At 39.4% G+C, this 17,574-nt stretch overlaps 1 protein-coding gene across 2 annotated transcripts; it reads right to left on the bottom strand.

The window, feature by feature from the left end:
- Positions 1-1,481: 1,481 nt before the first annotated feature.
- Positions 1,482-15,203, bottom strand: alp3 (alkaline phosphatase 3). Of its 2 annotated transcripts, XM_067508748.1 has the most exons (11): positions 15,044-15,203; positions 14,004-14,120; positions 13,665-13,780; positions 12,908-13,082; positions 10,096-10,268; positions 9,855-9,995; positions 9,146-9,215; positions 6,602-6,736; positions 4,939-5,130; positions 3,431-3,547; positions 1,482-2,621 (listed from the first exon to the last, which is right to left on the bottom strand). In XM_067508748.1, exons 1-11 carry the CDS (start codon positions 15,111-15,113, stop codon positions 2,305-2,307), a joined length of 1,623 nt encoding a protein of 540 aa, XP_067364849.1. In that variant the 5' UTR covers positions 15,114-15,203; the 3' UTR covers positions 1,482-2,304. The 2 variants fall into 2 exon arrangements, with proteins under 2 accessions (XP_067364849.1, XP_067364851.1); XM_067508750.1 differs by lacking the exon at positions 14,004-14,120 and having other exon boundaries at positions 15,044-15,194.
- Between the last annotated feature and the right edge of the window lie 2,371 nt (positions 15,204-17,574).

Genomic DNA, 17,574 nt, shown 5'->3' with positions numbered 1-17,574 from the left:
GTATGAGTGTGAGCAGGAGAGCAGTGATGGACAGGAGCATTGATCTGATGCACAGAGTTCTGGAAAACAATAAGCCTAGAAACCATCTCTGCTAAAAAGAATCTTGAATGCCTAACCAAGAAAAAGGAAAACACCAAGAATATGTGCAGTAATGAAAATCTCATTTTAAATTCAGAGTAATTTTAGAATCGCAAATTTAGAATTGTAAGGTTTTTATTTATTTTTTTTAAATATTTTTTTATGTTTATCTGTAATCTCACCCTACATCTCTGTTTACTTTATTTCCTAAGTCTTTTCCTCCTTTTCTACTTTTCTAAATGACATTGTAGAATCTTTTAAGATATTTCAGATATTTTCACATCATAGGCCTTAAGTATGATTTATGGTTGTGCATTTAATCTACGCAGAGGCTAAGTAGTTTTTAGCATTTCTACTTGTGCGCTGGGGTGTGTTTGTGTGTTTGCTGCACCACCAAACTGGTAGTTAGCAGTGGATTTTACTGACATTACTGTAAACCAGGAAATAGGGCAGACTTCACATGAGGTGGGGTATACGACCACCGAACTGATTAAGGCACAAGGACCAAGTGGACCTGTCATAGTTGTTGCAGTGTGCAACACCTAACACCACCACTATGCATAGTTACATTTTGTGGGGAGGTCCGCATCAGACTATGGTATAGATTTCTGTTTAGGGTTTGTGGCCAAGCAGAACGTACACGAGATCAATGGCGTACATTTGACGCACAAGTATAAAAAAAGCTTTAGTGCTTGATTCTCAAATTTTCATATTTAGGGTTCACTTCACCACCATTGAGCTCCAGCCACACTCCTGCTCAGATTTAGGTCAAACAGAGCCACATACACACAGGAATACTTCTCAATGAATCCTATCCTAAAATACCGAGCATACTGTGTGTCCTAATATAGTACTGAGATCATCTGGTGTAAGGGAATGTATATATCGAGAAGTCACACTCCCTGATCACCCATGATTATAACCTCAGTACCAGACAAAAGACACAACACTCCCTCTTGCATTTCCTCCCAAGCTGTTGAGAATCACTCCACCATGTGATCTATAAATCAGACTTGACGAGAGCAGGCCCTTCTTCTGAAACAAAAATGATAGCCTCCGGCAAGTCTAAATGAGTACAAGGAGAGTCAAAATCAGGTTTGATAAACTCCAAATCCCAACAGATGTTAAAAATAATTACCATAATCTGTCACCCAAAGATAAAAATAGGTGATCTTTAAATATTTTGCATTATTAATGGCCTGCTGTAGTAATGTCATCAAACCCACTACCTCCATTAGCACTGCGGATATTGGAAGAGAGGATAAAACAAGTCATTTTTATACTCATGTAGCTTAAATTAAAACATTTAGTCTTGCTTCAGCAGATATTAATGGGTATTAAATTATACAAATATTTCAAATATATTGTAATTGAAAATAATAAAAAAAAACTCTTGAACCCCCTTGAAAGCTTTAAACATTTATTGTTGAAAGTAGTAAACTCTTTTTATATGTTTTGCATATGCTGTCATGGTCTCTAATCGAAGCCTGGTGAATGTTGTGCATAAAAGCACCTGTTTATTCTAAAATACAATTTAATAAGTCTCGGAATATGTTTTATGTCTTTTAAATACAGTATAGTCTCTTTTTTTTGGGAAAAAAAGTTGTTTTTTTCTGCTTGGGTGACACCACTCTCCTGCCTGAACATGAAACTAGAGACAAATATCAATCCGTCCATTTGTTGTTGAAAGTGATTTTTTCAGATGAACTTGAAATTATGTTTTCCTTTGTTAGCTAACAAAACATGGATGTTTTTGAGAAACGCCTTAATCTCCAGACAGTAAAAGATATAGGCCTGATTACAACATTCAAGCTTTCCATATTTTTTTGAAAATATATGTCCATATATGGTTTATAATATGTTTGTATGCATGTCCCTTGATGAAGTGACAAACATATTCATAGGCTGCTTTATTTGTATAACACAAGGGTTCAATAAAAAATAAAAGAAGATTATTTTACATTCTGCATGTGATTTATAGTGTCCATCATTCCTCATTATTGTTGTAGACTTAATGATTCTCTTCAAACTTTAGCAGAAATCCCTCGTTCTGAACAAGATGCACCAGAAAGATGCAGAAGAAAGAGGTTCAAGAAGCCACAGTAGTCCTTCAGCGATCCCTATCTGAATCCCTATCTACTCGTCTGTGACCCTGACTTCTGAATCCCCCCCCCCCCATAAAGTAGGTAGAGTGAGATCAATACAATTCACTGAGGAGAAATGGTCTCACATCAGCACAGTATGTGCCAGCAGCACAGTGAGGAGGCCGCTGAGCAGAGCTGCTGAGCCACCAGCTCCTCTGGCCCCTTTGTTATTATTGCTGAAGGTGGTGGGAACTAAAGGTGATTCAGTTTGCCCTTGGCAGTGCCTCAGGTCGGCACCCACACAGGCAGCATAGGCCATAGCATGGGCGATGTAGTTCTGCTCCTGGACTCCCTGGAAAAGGTGGGCCATGGGTCCTTGAGCAAGCACCACCACATCCTCTCCACTATGGGTGGCTGATTCTGTGGGCACTGCAGACAGCTGGACATACTCCTTATTTTCTGGAAAAGACAGAAATATGACAGTATTATCTACATTACATTTCAACTGCGACCAATAGTTTAATTGACCTAAAGCTGCCAAGTCACTACTTTTCATTTTAACGATGGATCCAAATGGCTACTTGTTTTGACAGACCCATGTTCTGCTCTATGGAGCCTTGGCTTTATGGCTTGTAAGAGGCAACTGTTATTAGCAATAAGCTGTTAAAAAGCTGAGCACCACCTGTCCAGCCCCTATTAGTAGACAATGAACATAGTGGAGTGTTTAGCATATGAGAACTGGCCTATTCATTAGTTGGACAAAATGTTGCTGATGTAAATAATATTAATAATTTGACCAAGTGGTCGAAAATCAAATGGGACAGCTTTAAGTAAAGTAAATATTTTTAACAAATGCTGATAAAATAAAATTTGAACCTTCTCTAGGGGGAAGCCAAGGAGGAAGTGTTTGCTTAATACCCCATTTATTTATTTCTTAAACACGGCCACTCTTTGCCTTATCTGAACTTTGTTTTTCTTTCTTGCTTAATAAAAGCAATCATGCAGATTAAATTCCAAAAATGTCATCAAACAAAAGAATGCTAGTAATAATATTATATGGGAAGGTTGCTATATTATGGGACATAGAGTTAAATATAATAGAGTAAAATGTAAAGGTCATTCCAGTGGTTTTGTAATAAGTCTTATTTGTTTATTCTTTCCAGCTTTGTTGTCCATGAATGTTCTCAAGATTTTGTAACTTCTAAATTTAACTCTAGTCTGTAGTTTCAATTTGTGTAAAGAAAAAGAATGATTTCTGAGTGTCTCACTGGTGTTGACGTTGCGGATGTCAGGCCGTGTGCCATTGATGATTTTGTGTCCAGGCCCATTTCCATACATCAGCGTGGTATAAGGCAACATATCTGTACCCCACACTGGAGATTTACCTGCAAAATGAGATCATCAACCATTAGCTGTGGTTTAGCTTCTTCATTTTCTATTGATTCTCTGTTCCTAGGAGTGCTGAACACAATTGCACATGAATGAACACACAGGCACACACACACACACAAACACATGCACACACTTAAGGAGGTGAGGCCTCTGGATCCCCAGGGTGCTGCAGGGATCCTAGTGTTTGTGGAGTATATCAGTGTTTCTCTACAGATGAGCCATTAGCCTGGCGAGTCTCCTGCTGATGAAGAGCTCAGAGTTCCAGAAGCACATTAATCATTGCTGTTTGCTCAGAGAAGGAGGAGGAGGTGGAGGGTAAAATCAGGATGAGACAAGAAATGGAGAGTAGAAAGGTGTGCGCAGCAGGAGGGGACACAAATGCTCCATCATTACGGAGCTTGTATTTTTGTGTGTGCATCTTAAAATTTGACTATTGCCAACACTTTCCTTTCTCAAACATGCTTGTTAAGTGGCAAATGGACCTAAAGTTATTGACTCCTCACTTGAAGATTTCACAAATAAAGCACAAATAAATCTTGACTAAAATGGTGTGGATTGACTTGTTGAAAATTCCTCAGCAATGAGTCTCTTCAGGCCCTGTATCTCGAAAAAGTAGCTGTTTTTAAATGCATCTCACAATCTGTGTAAATACATGAAACTATCTGCACAGCTAGAAAAAACTTGGCTGAACTGACCCTTTTACTGTAGAACCACTTGGATAAAGTGAGTGTTTAAATAAGTGTAAAAAATCTTTAGTAGGCCATTGCATGTGTGACTCGATATATGAAGACACCATAACCTACCTAAAAACAACACACTAAACCAATGAATGAATCCAGGAAGGTGGCAGGTTCGAAGAAGAGGAGACAGAGAGTAAAATTGTAAGGAGTAAGACTAATAACCGAATCTTCAAAGTAAGTTTAACAGGTCAGGAAGGATTATGGAGTGAGGAGAACCTAGAGAGAATCATCTAAGGGGAAGAGAAACGTCAGCATCAACGGTCAGAGACCATTCTAAGGAAAAACGTCAAGTATAAAGCGAGGAACCAAAATAGAAAGGCGAGGGGGAGAAGGGCTTTTGGCTGTATGCGTTTACCAGCGCTGTAATTGCAGAGGAGAGAAAGCAGAGGAAATGTCAAGTTGCTGGTTGCAGAGGCACACTGAAGCTGGCAATGCACAGGGAGGCATCACACACACACACACCTTAGGAGGCTATTGTCGTGGGATATAAACACATTTGGAGGGTGAATGGCTGAATGGAGGGAAGTAGGCTGTGTGAAATGACTGAGCACATTTAAGCTTGGTATATGTAAAATCCCTGCATTCCGATATGTGTTAACACAGTTGATGAAAACACTGTATGCAGGAAGTCTGTAAACAATTACCCAGAATGCTGTGTCCTCGAAATGGGTATCCATTGAAGGTGACAGTGTGGGAATGGTCAGCCATAACTACGGTGAGAGTTTCATGCTCTTTGGTGAGTTGGAGGCCCTTGGCGATGGCGTAATCAAAAGCAACCGTCTCATGGAGGGCCATGAATGCCCGGCTGGCATGGTGAGCCTGGTCAATACGCCCACCTGACCACAGAGACAGCAGAAGGTTAAAGAGGATGGCCGCTGACTTGCAAAGTAAGAGGTTCTCTGGTACTGGTTGATGATGGAAAGGACAATTAATTCTGTCTCTCAGAAAAAGTGACAGTTTAATTAAACTAAAAGCCACTGATTAATTTCCTGATCTATCCTTACGAAATCAGCAAGAGATAATTTTCTTTTAGCCCGAAGAAAAACAATTTAAAAGAACATTATGTGAATCGGCCACTTGGTCATGCAAATAGTAAACACCGTGAGATTACTGCTGAAATCCTGACTTTGACTTGTCTTTGCAGACGTAAAGTTTACAGGACTTTACTTGTCTGAAGTGACTTGACTGTCCTGAAAGGACTTAACCCTGGGCTCAGACTTGACAGACTGACCTACCAACCATGACACTGACCTACCTCTATTAATTAAGACTTAACTTACTCTTGAGAATGTTTTTAATGACAGTTACACTTTTCTTGAATGTGATTGTTGTCAATGTAATTTAATAAAACGGATGCATTTCTAGACAGTAATATTGAAGTGAGGCAAATTTAAACCCAGAGCTTTTGGGATCACCTAAAAATGCTTCCAGTGGTGAGAAGACAGATTTCAGTATTTCACATAGTCATGAACTGGTTCAAGGTTCACAGAGTAAAAGAGGAAAAAGGGAGTCTGAGAAAGATCTTTTGGAATAAAACAGTCTCGTCCGCTGCAGCAGAGAATCAAAGCTGAATTCATAATCAATCCTCATGCTGGCAGATCTAACTCAACATTTTTTTTAGGAAATTTTAGTAACTTTATAAAATCTTTCCGGTTTCCGTCCTCTCCACTAACTGTATTGGAAAGTTAAATAGGCTGCAGTTAATACGCTGTGGTCTCGATGAGCTGTCAGTGATTTGGTGCACCATATGCCTGCTTCTATTTATACATTTGCCTGTTGTTGTAAAGTCATTGTGAAGACGCTCGGTCGGACCATGGAGTCCCCAGGCAGCTGCCTCGGATAAAAGGAGAGATGGATGAGGAGGCCAGTGAGCCGGCCGTGTGGAACAGCCAACCACGCTCCAATAGCACACATTGCGGCAAACTCAACATGTTTTATGCAGAAACAATGTCAAGTCACTGGATCCACTGCAGGCACACAATGTTCTCTAACATACTGGGTCCTGGAGGTTGTTGGTGTAGCAGGATCAACTCAGACTAATCCAAAATCAATCTGAAGATGGTATTACTGATGGTTTAGTAAGCTGCAGTGTAAATTTTGATGTAATTATACTGTCATGTAGTCAATGAACTCCTCACTTTGTTATTATATTACGTTGTTATATTATATAATTGTTAATACGGGATCAGTGATTACGTTGAACCACCTGGACCTTGTGTTACCTCTCTCTGGATTCAATTTTTTAACACTTTTAACAGAGCAATTAATGGGGAGTGTGTGGATGGTTTAAAAAACTTTTGTCATCACCTTCCACTAGCAAGAAGAAGCCATTAGGGTTTTTCCGGAGGATGCGGATGGCTTTTTCTGTGGTCTCAACGATGGAGGGGTCCATGCTTGGGTCTCTCTCTGCTTCGAAGTGCAGATCACCTGGCTCGAACAGAGCTTGAGGACAGAGAGTTAAACCGAACAACGTGGTGATAAGCCAACGCTTTGGGTAAAAATACAGGATGTCACTTTTATCTGCCTACAGTGGTGGAGCTGAAAGGAAAGCCCCATCTTCCCACTACCACTATTTTGAGCGCACAGGAAGTGAGTGCAGAGCCTCTACAGCAGCAAACACCAAAAAAGCAGGATGACTGTACCTCTCCTCTGCACCCCACACACTGTACCACAAAGAAGATACGGAGCTTACTGACATGATGCATCCTACTGACTGTACACTTCCTACCCTGCACCAAATTATACACAAAGTTAGTAACAAGCTTGTGGACATATGGAATCATTTTGCTGCTAAACAAACAGATTTTAGTGTTGAGAAGAGAGAGAGAAACATTTGTTAGATGTTTGAGGTCAACATGAATACAACTTTGAAGACTGTTAATGCTACTTTGCTGAATGTCTAAATGAGCAACTAAGTGTTAAGATATTTGTTTAAACAACTGTGTAATATACAGTAAACGCAGTAGCTCAGTAATAACAGAGTAATAGTTGGGTAATATTTCAGAAATAACGTAGCAATGCAGGGTACGTTTTCAGTAATAAGAAGGTAATATAATTATATATTTACAAAGTAACATGGTTATGTGGATAATAAAATAATATATAAGGCAATACGCAGATAATAGCTTATTATTAGCACTACATGTATCTAAGAAATAAAGGGCCAAACTCACATGGGTAATAATCTGGAAATTAAACACCAAGCCTCTTAAGCCAAAACTGTAGTATAGGTCATAAACACTCAATGCATGTTCACGCAATGCACAGCAGCATGTGAAATTATTATTTTTTATTATTTTTATTATTTTTCATTTGTTTATCAATTGTAAATCTTACAACCTGATGCTACAGTCAACAGAATCACAAAAATGACCTCATTAACTAAATCCCCCTTGTCACTTGTTATTACTTTGGTAGTAACCCTCGTATTTCTTCGGTTTATTGGATTGGTCTCACAAGTTAGCATTAATGGAAAAAGTGTATTTAAAAGCTATAAACTGAAAATAGCTATTGCCATGTTCTCCCAAAAGAGATTGATGAAACGTATTAATTTATGAGCTCCCAGTTTAAAGTTTTAATGTTCGGCTTCTGTTATTATTTTAGTCTTTTCGTCTAATTCTGCACAAAAGCAAATAGGTAAATGTACTGAAAATGCCCAATTATTACTTTTAACTATCGAAGATGAAGTGAAACATGGAACCTAACATGCCTTGTGCATTGAATAGTTTGTTTCCTCTTTCACCTTATCCCACAAGCTTGTAGTCACAACAGCAGATCATCAGTCTACATGTGGCATAGGTTTTTAAACCTTCCTGACACAACCCCCCCAATTTTTCCCGGCGTTGGGCCAACGCTCAGATATGTACAGTCTTGTACAACCTTAACATCTGGAGTTGTTCAGTTTAGTGTCTTTCCCAGGGACATATCAACATGTGACCAGGGGGAGTCAGGGGGCCAACTGCCAATCCTACTGTCGATAGGTGTCCACTCTACTAACTGAGTCGCTCTATCAGCTGAGCCACTGCTGCCCCCACTTTTTTACAGTAGTGTACATAGAACAACTTTCATACTATCACATTTACAACCATCCGGCATAACATTGCAATTCAATACAGTGGCTCTGCCATGAATTCTACTTTTACAAGGTTAAAATTTTTTCAGTTTTCAGGTTCAACCTAAAATATATATAGTATATTAAAGGTATAATGTGCAACTTCTGAGAATAATGCTAGCTGTAACATGGGAATCAAAATCAATCTGCACAAGGCATCACATACCGACACTGTGTCAAAGCCTGTAGCGTGTTATAAATCCAGGCATGGCACACTTATGCATCAGCACGTGAGTCATAAGGTTTGACCATCTCTGATTGGCGAGGTGGACGACGTTGCTCAAAAAGATTTAGCAGCAAATATCTCAGCACTTGCTGCCTGAGCTGTTATTAAGTTGTAAAGCATAATTATACAAAAAGGACAAAGGTGACGTACTTTAGCTTTACGTTAATACTGTTCAAAACTTTAATTAGTTAAATCCAGTTAAATCCAGCTACTATGAATACAGTAATTATCCCATCAAAGTAACAGCTGACTGTTGTCATCAAATTTGGCTACAGTAAACACTGTGGACTCAAGACAGATTTGATATAAGACACTTTGAAGTTGCACCTTAAGAACATTATGTAGGTCAGGTGTAGTACATCTCAGGATGAAATGAGTAAGCTGGTGTGAGAACCAAGGTCACCACAGACCTATTGATGTTATGTTTGTCAAGGGTCTGATGGGAATGATTTGCCTTCATGTAGCGCTGTGCTGCAAAAGAAAATCAGGGCAAAACAACAAAGAGAGAACTCACCCATGAGATAGTCTGTGGTTTCAGGGTCAACAGCATCAAAATTGGTTTTATTCCACACATAGTGGGCTACCTGTGTGACACATTAACACATTCACGCACTGAGTGGAAGGAAGATAATAGAAATCTTTGTACCTGCTGTTAGTCACAGGACGTCATTCCCTTTGCTGCATAAATATTTCTTTATGGGGGACATTGTTCTCAGTGTTTCTGTTTACAGTCCATGAATTATTGTCAAACATTTCTAAAACCTCATGTGCCGATATTATCAAATTCACTTGGATACACTGATTTCAATACCATCCAACCACTGAAACAAAGAGCAGAGACTTTTACAGTGTTAGCACTATAAGTACAGGTATTGTACTTATAACTAATTCCCTTTAAAATGTGATAATTATGTAGGAATACAACAGTGATTATGGTGATTAAGATGCAAAGCACTTGCTGTTCCACCGCTAAAGATTGTGCTTCCACACTGTGGAGGTAAACTCTTTTTTAGCAACAGTGAAAAATAGTTTCCCCCTAAATGTGGTGCAAACTTTAACCGAATTATCGGAAAATTGCAGAGTGGAAGAAAACGGTGCTGTGAGGTGGCATCATTAAAAGACCTCCTGTCGAAGCTGCAATTGTTGAATAAATAAATAGAAATAAATACATTTAAATAAGGCGGCTTTTGTCAGTCATGTGTCTGGTTAAACAGATGTGTTACCTTTCCTATTTTCGAACTCTGCCACTCATCAATGAGATTGCGTCCATCTTTCCTTTTTCCTCTGGAGGAAAAATCCCTGGGGTATTCTGGGTCTTTGGTGCCCCTAGGGGTCATGTACTTTCTACCACCACCAATAATCACCTGCCAACACACCCAGGCACAAACACACATTCTTATATTTAGTTCAACACATTACATCATTTAACTCACATCAGAATAAATTGAATGTGGAAACTCTCACGTCTATGTCTGTGTTTTTGAGGAGTTGCAAGGCGATGTCGGTGCAGCCATCCTTCACAGCAGCGGCAGGCATGTCAGCATCACTGTACCATGTTCTGCTGGCACTGTGAGCATAGGTGGCTGCCGGGGTGGCGTGTTGTACCCTCGTGGTCGTTACAATCCCAACAGATTTTCCTACAAGATCAATGTGTTTTGGGCTTAATGTACAATAGATGTAAATGTCAAATATTAAGCTAAGAAGCTGTATCGTCTCCTTACATTGCTGTATGGGTTAGTTAATGTACCTATTGTCTATTTAAGCATATTGATGCCCAACAGTTGTCTTTAAATCCAGCTGCAGTGGGAGAATAAAAAGACACTAAGGCAGACTCCAGTGCACCCTTGGGACACGGAGATAAATGAGGAGAACGCAGACTGCACCAGTTTTCTCTGGGGTTTTCTTATGTTCCTGCAAGTTCTGCTGCGGTAAATTGCACAAACAATAGTGTCTCACAGCCTTGGAGTTTAAAGTCATTTTCTCCACACTCTGCGGAACAGCATATGCACTGAATATTCTGTGTTTCTGTACCAACACTTTATTAAAGTGATGAATAATATCTGGTCATGTTTGAAAGACCGGAATGCTTTATGAATTACAGTACGAACTTTTGGATTTTTAATTTTTAATTTACCCATTGGGATCCTTTAAGAGCATGCTTAACTGGGAAGTAGTCTATGGTATAAAGCGTGTTTGTATTTATTCAGAGGTAATCTTTCAGATGGTAAGTGTTGATGGTGTGAGAAATTAATGGTACAGGTGCTATAGTTGGCTGTAGCCATATCATGTCATCGTGTGATGCTACTGGAGAACATCGGTTAAACTGCACATTGACTCATCTAATGGGTGGTGGCACAAGCATTGAAATGCAAGAGGCCTTTATCAAAGGTATTTTACATCCATGGCCACATTTGGGAAGAAAAAGAAGCTTGTGGATCCACAACGACTGAGATGTACAAAATAGAACGAGGCATTAATGTGGCATTAAAAATATTTCAAAGCGATACACATTTCACAGAAATTTATACTTGGATTGCCACTGAGCTTTATGCATGCAGCCCCTGGTGTCAGTCTCCAAAGGACAACTTCACTGATTTTGAACTTCTTATGGTTCTAGTGTGGGTCGTACATGTACAGAAATGCCATTAAACGTCCCATTGACTTCCCTATATCAAACTATCTTTCTACTTTTAGCTGAAAAATGCCTCCAGATGACATCACTTGGACAGACCAGTTGAAATTATGTTATCTCACTATGGAGTTTTGTATTCATGCTCAACCTGCTTTTCCAGAGCTCCCCCAGATCATCACCTGAACTCCTAATGATGAAAAACTCCTCCGGGTAATGTCATCTGGAGGAGTTTTTAAGTTAGAGGTGGAGTAATAGTTTAATATAGGAAAGTTAGAAAGCATTAATGTACATTTACACACTAAATTAAAGAGCAAGTTGAAATTTGGTGAAGTCGCCCTTTAAGGGCTGTGCAGGGGTCAGGGCCGGGGCAAAGCTGTTAGATATTTATGACCATTGATAACAGTGAACACGATAAGGGTCAAGGTGCTTCCCTGTGCTGCAAATGATCCCGCGGTGTCACCTGGAGCTGCAGTCTGGTGTTGCTCTCAGCTCCCTGGTGGCCTCTGTAACACCGCTCTGATGGGGCACTGCAGCTCACAGCAGAGCACTCAGCTGTAAAATCAGGTTTTGCTTAGGCTGTACAAGACCTGAGGGATTTTCTTTTGTCGGGAGCCAGAGCTAAAGTGCGACATAGCAGGGCTGTGTCAGGTGTCATGCCCGCTGCCATGCCAGTGGTCACAAAATCTCATTTGTTGTTTCAGTCATGCAAAGACATCATGAATTATTAACCCCTTTGGTATAGGCTGTTTAGAGAAAAGCTGATTTTTCTCATATAAATATCACTATTACTATCATTAGTTTTATCTATATGTTTGGTATTTACAACAGCTTAATGGATTGAGTGATTAAACAAAAAAGTTGTTCTCTTACTACTGGTAACATAAAGATGAACACTGAACCAATTCCTTTAATTCACAATTATGTATCATAGACACATCTATCTATTATTAACCTGTGATGTCTTCAGTAGTTTTAAAAGCAGTATTTTTATTTTGATTTAAGATTTCTTACTGTTGACCAACAGACCACATCATTCCCAATCCCTTTTGACTTATTTTTGAAGAATAGTGTTTTTCTGAAGCTTTTTATCTGGCTTTGATGATCTGAAGCTGGTGTGGTCATTCTCACACTCACTTACAAAGCTCTTATTTGCTCAGTATTTTTTTAAGGTGAGGAACCACTTTTAATAGGCATGTTAGACTATTTTAACCTTTGTATCCATAAAAAAAAACAAGTTGCTGGAAATCCATGGGTCTGGAAGCAGGCGAAATGCCACTTTTTAAATCTCCAACAGGGAAAAATGTGTGAGCAGAGGCTGGAAATGAGAATGACTGAGCTCTGGTATAAATCAATGGCTTTCAGCTTGCTCCAGCAAAACGTGTTCCACACGTTGATTTGGCAGGAGTTTGTTTTTTCTTCCTGTTACAACCTTCCCGTTTTATCCGGGCTCGGGATCAACACTAAGGTGGCCCTTGATGCCTGGGTGGGGCCACACCTAGTGGTGTGGGATTCGCAACTTTGGCCTTCAGCATTCCAACCCAATGCTATACCCATTGAGCCACCATGCCCCTGCCTGAGCTCTGTATGGTCTTTTTATTTGACTGTCGGCACACTTGTTGCTTTACACTCTTGTGTTATTCTTACCAGCCTCTTTGGCCCACTTTAGAATGGATGTGACCTCGTTGCCCTTCTGAGACTTGCAGACTCCGTTACGAGCCGCTGCACTCACTCCGACGGTGTTGAGATTGGTTTTCACTCCACATAGGTATGCCGTGGCTGTGGCTGCACTGTCTGCAATCTGAAAGTCCACGCTGTAGGTCTGTACAACACAGACACTCACAAAGATGAGAATACATCAAATATATTGTTAGACAAAATCCAATTCAACTTTATATGAGCCCTTAAGTGCCACATAAGCAACAATTACAGCAGTGTTCTATTAAGTAAACATAACCATAACAATGAGTTACAAATTAATGTTTTAAATATACGCTTATGTTTTCTATCTATTTCATGAACAGCTCCTTGCCTTCCAATGTACACACGAGTCATTGTCTAATGTTCAATTGGGTCTTTTCTGTGTGAAACATTTGCATTAATGAAAGAGTATATTCAGGGGATTTAGGAGGGAGGTGAACTGAACTGAGACAGAAACAATGTGATACTGTATAACGATTACTGAATTATTGCATGAAAGAATTATATGTATACACCCTGTATTCAAATAAAAGAATGAAAAATGACTAGAAGCATGTCATTCTTTATAGAAGGGTTATTTTGCTTTAAATCTGCCGTGTCCTATCTGCATTATTGGGTCACAAAGAAGAATCGACTGAGAAAGTGACATTTGTTCTAAAAAAAAAGTGTGTGTGTGTGTGTGTGTGTGTGTGTGTGTGTGTACCTTAGCCAGCCCCACATTGGGGAAGGTGTCCATAGTCATCACTGTCTCCTCTCCCGTCTGGTTCTGCAGCTGTCCCTTGAGGATACGAGCTGCGGTATAGGTTGTGATTCCCATGCCTGATGCACACAACACGTACACACAGTTAATTCCTTATATTACATCATATTGTTTGTGTGGGTGTGTGTGTGTGTGTGTGTGTGTGTGTGTATGTTGTGTGCCACTACTATAGGAAACAGCAGTAAAAGGTGCCAAAGTACTTGTAAAATACGGATAGTTCTTCATTCCACTTGTCTTCCCTAGTCAGCCAAGCAAGGGAAATAATAATGCTGTGCAAATTACCATCTCCAAGGAAAAACAAGATGTTCTTGGCAACATTACTGTTGATCTTCCTGTCCAACGCTGATTGCAAAGTCTTTTGGGCCTGTGACCTCCAGAACTGTGGGTTCTCCTCCTCAACTATAGGCAAAAACACAAATCAGACTGTGAGTCTGAAAATAATTATATTATGGTAGTATGGCATTCAACTGTTGCATTGCTATGTTGTGTTTGAAAAACTAGACAAGTCAAACTCCACGTTGAGCAGTGGATTGCAGGTTTTACTAAACATTTTATTACACAAACACTCCCAGCCTTAAAGGGCAACCCTGGATAAAATGGGAGGATTGTGGCAGGAAGGGTATCTTGCAGTTCAATTAATACCTCAGCTAACAGCTCTTTGTTCAGGCCTTGGAGACTTTGTGCAACAGCATGTTTGTTTGCAATAGCTGCCACACTAATGTCACACGCTCCTTTATCTACAACTCTACAAATCTCTATGCTGTCCCATATAGACCATCAACAAGTTGCACATGCTGACGAAGACCAATTGCACAACCTCAACATTTAAAATGTTTGAAAGCTCCATTTAAGCTCCATTAAGACTGAAAATGACTGAAATAAGGGCACAACCGGAGAACCAAGAATTGCAGGTGATTATGTTGTAAAACAACACACAGAAATGTAGTGAAGAGGGTCCGGGGTACTCAGGTAAGCATTATTTATCAAATTAAATGTTTTCAGGTCACTTTGGTGCTGCCTCGAAAACACCAAATCTGCCAGTTTGTGTTTAAGCAGGAGAAAGGTGGAGAGCAAAGTAGAAAAGCCTTCATTTTCTGAAGGAACCGTGGAATTTGTGTGAAACTTAAACATAAAATGTGATCTTAGATTATAGAAAACCAATGACCAGTATAACTAAACTAAAAATGGAATAAGTGGCTAAAATAGATGAGTCAAAGTATAAAATAAAATAAAAAAACATTTCCAGTACAGCTTGAAAAACTAGAATAATATTAATGAAGAGTGTTTGCAAAACTAAAATCAGGTTTTCTCTTTTTTTTTACCTTTGGCACTGGACCATCCAAATGTCACCAGCAGAAACACTATCAAGAAAACCACTCTGTTAGTCTCCATGACCACGTTCAGCCTAGAAAAGTGCTCCTCGAACCTTCACAGCCACAGATTGTTTCCAATCAGCTGAGCTGCCAATCCTTTTTAACAGCATGTTATAAAGGCGTTATGACCCATGGGCCCCTATACTCTGATGTGGTTGTGTTGGAGGAGCAGAAAATGGGTACAAAAACATGTAAAAATGCACGGAGGCTGTAAATATAATAAATAAACAAATAAGTTACTATAAATGGGGAATTGAGAAACAGTTTGGATTTAAATAAGTAGTAATTGCTGGTATTTCAAACCTTAATGACAGTGTTTAATGATAGTATTTATTCAGGCAATTATTTATGGCGCAGTGCTAAAGATCAAGGGAATGGAAATTAATGTTCCATGCAGCTATTGAAAGTGTGTGTGTGTGTAATTTCTAATCATAAATGGACTGTCTGACAGATAATGCAGCAGGGGATATAGTTATGTAAGTGAGAAAGCCAGAGTCCACTGGGACTGTGACTCAGCCATCTATTTTCCAATGAATACATTAGCTGGAGAAGAATATTTGTATCAGCCTTTATGTTTTGTTTGATTGCTTGTCCAAAATTTCACCATCACTAACACTGAAAAAAAAGAGGTAATGTGGCAACTGATGCAAAACATGTTTTACTTGTTATTCAACAGGTTCCATGCGTCACGCCGATAATGGGACATTTATCAGAACTAATTTGATCACCTAATGTTCCCAGTGAGTGCACTGATTAGCCTTGCAAATGTGGAAGGGCTATTGATGACAAGGACTGATGTAATTTGTTAATATGCAAAACAGGTTAAAAATCACGTATTATTTGGAGATGAGAGCGGATGTTGTAATTTTGTTGATAAATGTACGAAAAAAATGACATGTAGGAAGGGATTCAGTGTGATACATGTGGGGGTCTTTCATATGTAAAATAAAGAGTAAGTGAAAGTTCCAAAAAGAAAAAACTTTGTAATTATGACTCAGGTATCAAAGGTTTTTTTTTTTTTTTTAAAAGGTGCGGCACCTTCAAAGCAGTCAAAATCTGTGCAGTTTCATATTTTATTAAAATATCAGTGTGCGAGTCAGGCTTTGAGTAAGGCCCCTTTCAGCTGGGTCTTCCTCAAAGACTGAGGACTGTTTACGTGGAAGACATGAAAGACCCAGGACCACACTCCTGTTCTAACTCATTCATTTTATTCGAATAAAACCTCGATTCTTTGATATCCTGCAAAACCATTAGTTTTGAAGAACTTTCTTGTGTCAAGTTGGCTGCAAACTTTTTTCCTCACTTTTTAATGTTTTCATCTACAATATTGACATTTTATATTTATATACACACATTCTTTAAGTTAGAAAACACTTGAGGTCCAAGAGGTTTATATTTTTTCATGGTTGTGTCACTCATACTATGAACAAACGCACACATAATTTTTTTTGTGTTAATTTTTCCCCATTACCTTATTAATGTGGTGCCAAGTAATTTTTTTCTTTTTTTTCTTTTTGTCCTTTTGGCTTATTCCGTGAGTTCAGGGTTGTCACAGCGGATCATTGTCCGCATGTGGTGACCCATGATTTGGCACAGTTTTTACACCGGATGCCCTTCCTGACACAACCCTCCCCCAACTGTGCGGAGGGTTGGGTTGGGTTGGGTTGGGGAGGGGAATGGGCGGTTAGGGGTTCAGTGTCTTGCCCAGAGACACTTCGATATATAGCTGGGACCAGGGATTAAAGCACTGACCCTGTGGTCCGTAGACGACTGGGAATGAATACAGATAAATCAGATATTTCACAAGCGCAGTTTTATTTGCGGTTCAGAATTAATGTTTAATTCTGTCTGTGTTCAACTTGCTGTGTCTGCCTGTTCTCGATTCTGTGTTTTAGTACTTGCTTTTGCTTAACACAAGTATTTTTTGCCACCTTGAAACGTGGGATTTATAAATAAACGATCCTATCACACTTCTCACACAATCAGGCCCAAAAAGGAGATCTGACTGCAGCTGAATGGGTTGGTGTGGTACGCTGCTGCGTGAGTCTGACCGGCTGGCGTGTTGTCAGTGATGCTGGTGAAAAGACGTGACCCCACTAGTGTTTGTCTCAGCAGCTAGTGGGAAGGCAGTCTTTTGCACACACTCGCTGCCATCTGCTACGCAGTTATGAGTCATGACAGTATGATGTAAGCCCATTTTTTACTGTACACATGGCAGTGTGTGTCGGAAACTGCAATAATCCCTGTGGGAAAATTAGTTGGATAGAGCAAAGAAAAAGGGCCAAATGTGACAAAACACTTACTCCCTTATTCAACAACAAAAGCATATACGCGTATGTATACATATATACGTATATATATATATATATATATACACACATACGCATATATGCACCTAAAAATGCACTATAACCTTTACATGTGAATTTAATTTGACCTTTTCTTAACTTTTGAAACGTTCCAATGTGAACCACTAAATG

The sequence above is a fragment of the Channa argus genome, chromosome 6 (genome assembly GCF_033026475.1).
Source record: "Channa argus isolate prfri chromosome 6, Channa argus male v1.0, whole genome shotgun sequence".
In the NCBI taxonomy this organism is placed as follows: Eukaryota; Metazoa; Chordata; class Actinopteri; order Anabantiformes; family Channidae; genus Channa; species Channa argus.
The sequence above is the reverse complement of the archived record's forward strand: the minus strand, read 5'-3'. Positions and strand labels throughout refer to the sequence as shown.

Bases quoted from the DNA above. Each gene is read 5' to 3' on its own strand.
- alp3 (XM_067508748.1), bottom strand. From the start codon at position 15,113: ATGGAGACTAACAGAGTGGTTTTCTTGATAGTGTTTCTGCTGGTGACA. The intron at 3,548-4,938 runs GTAATTGTTTAC...CTCATTTTGCAG, and splicing joins TCGAGGACACAGCATTCTGG to GTAAATCTCCAGTGTGGGGT. The intron at 2,622-3,430 runs GTGAGACACTCA...TGTCTTTTCCAG, and splicing joins CATCCGCAACGTCAACACCA to AAAATAAGGAGTATGTCCAG.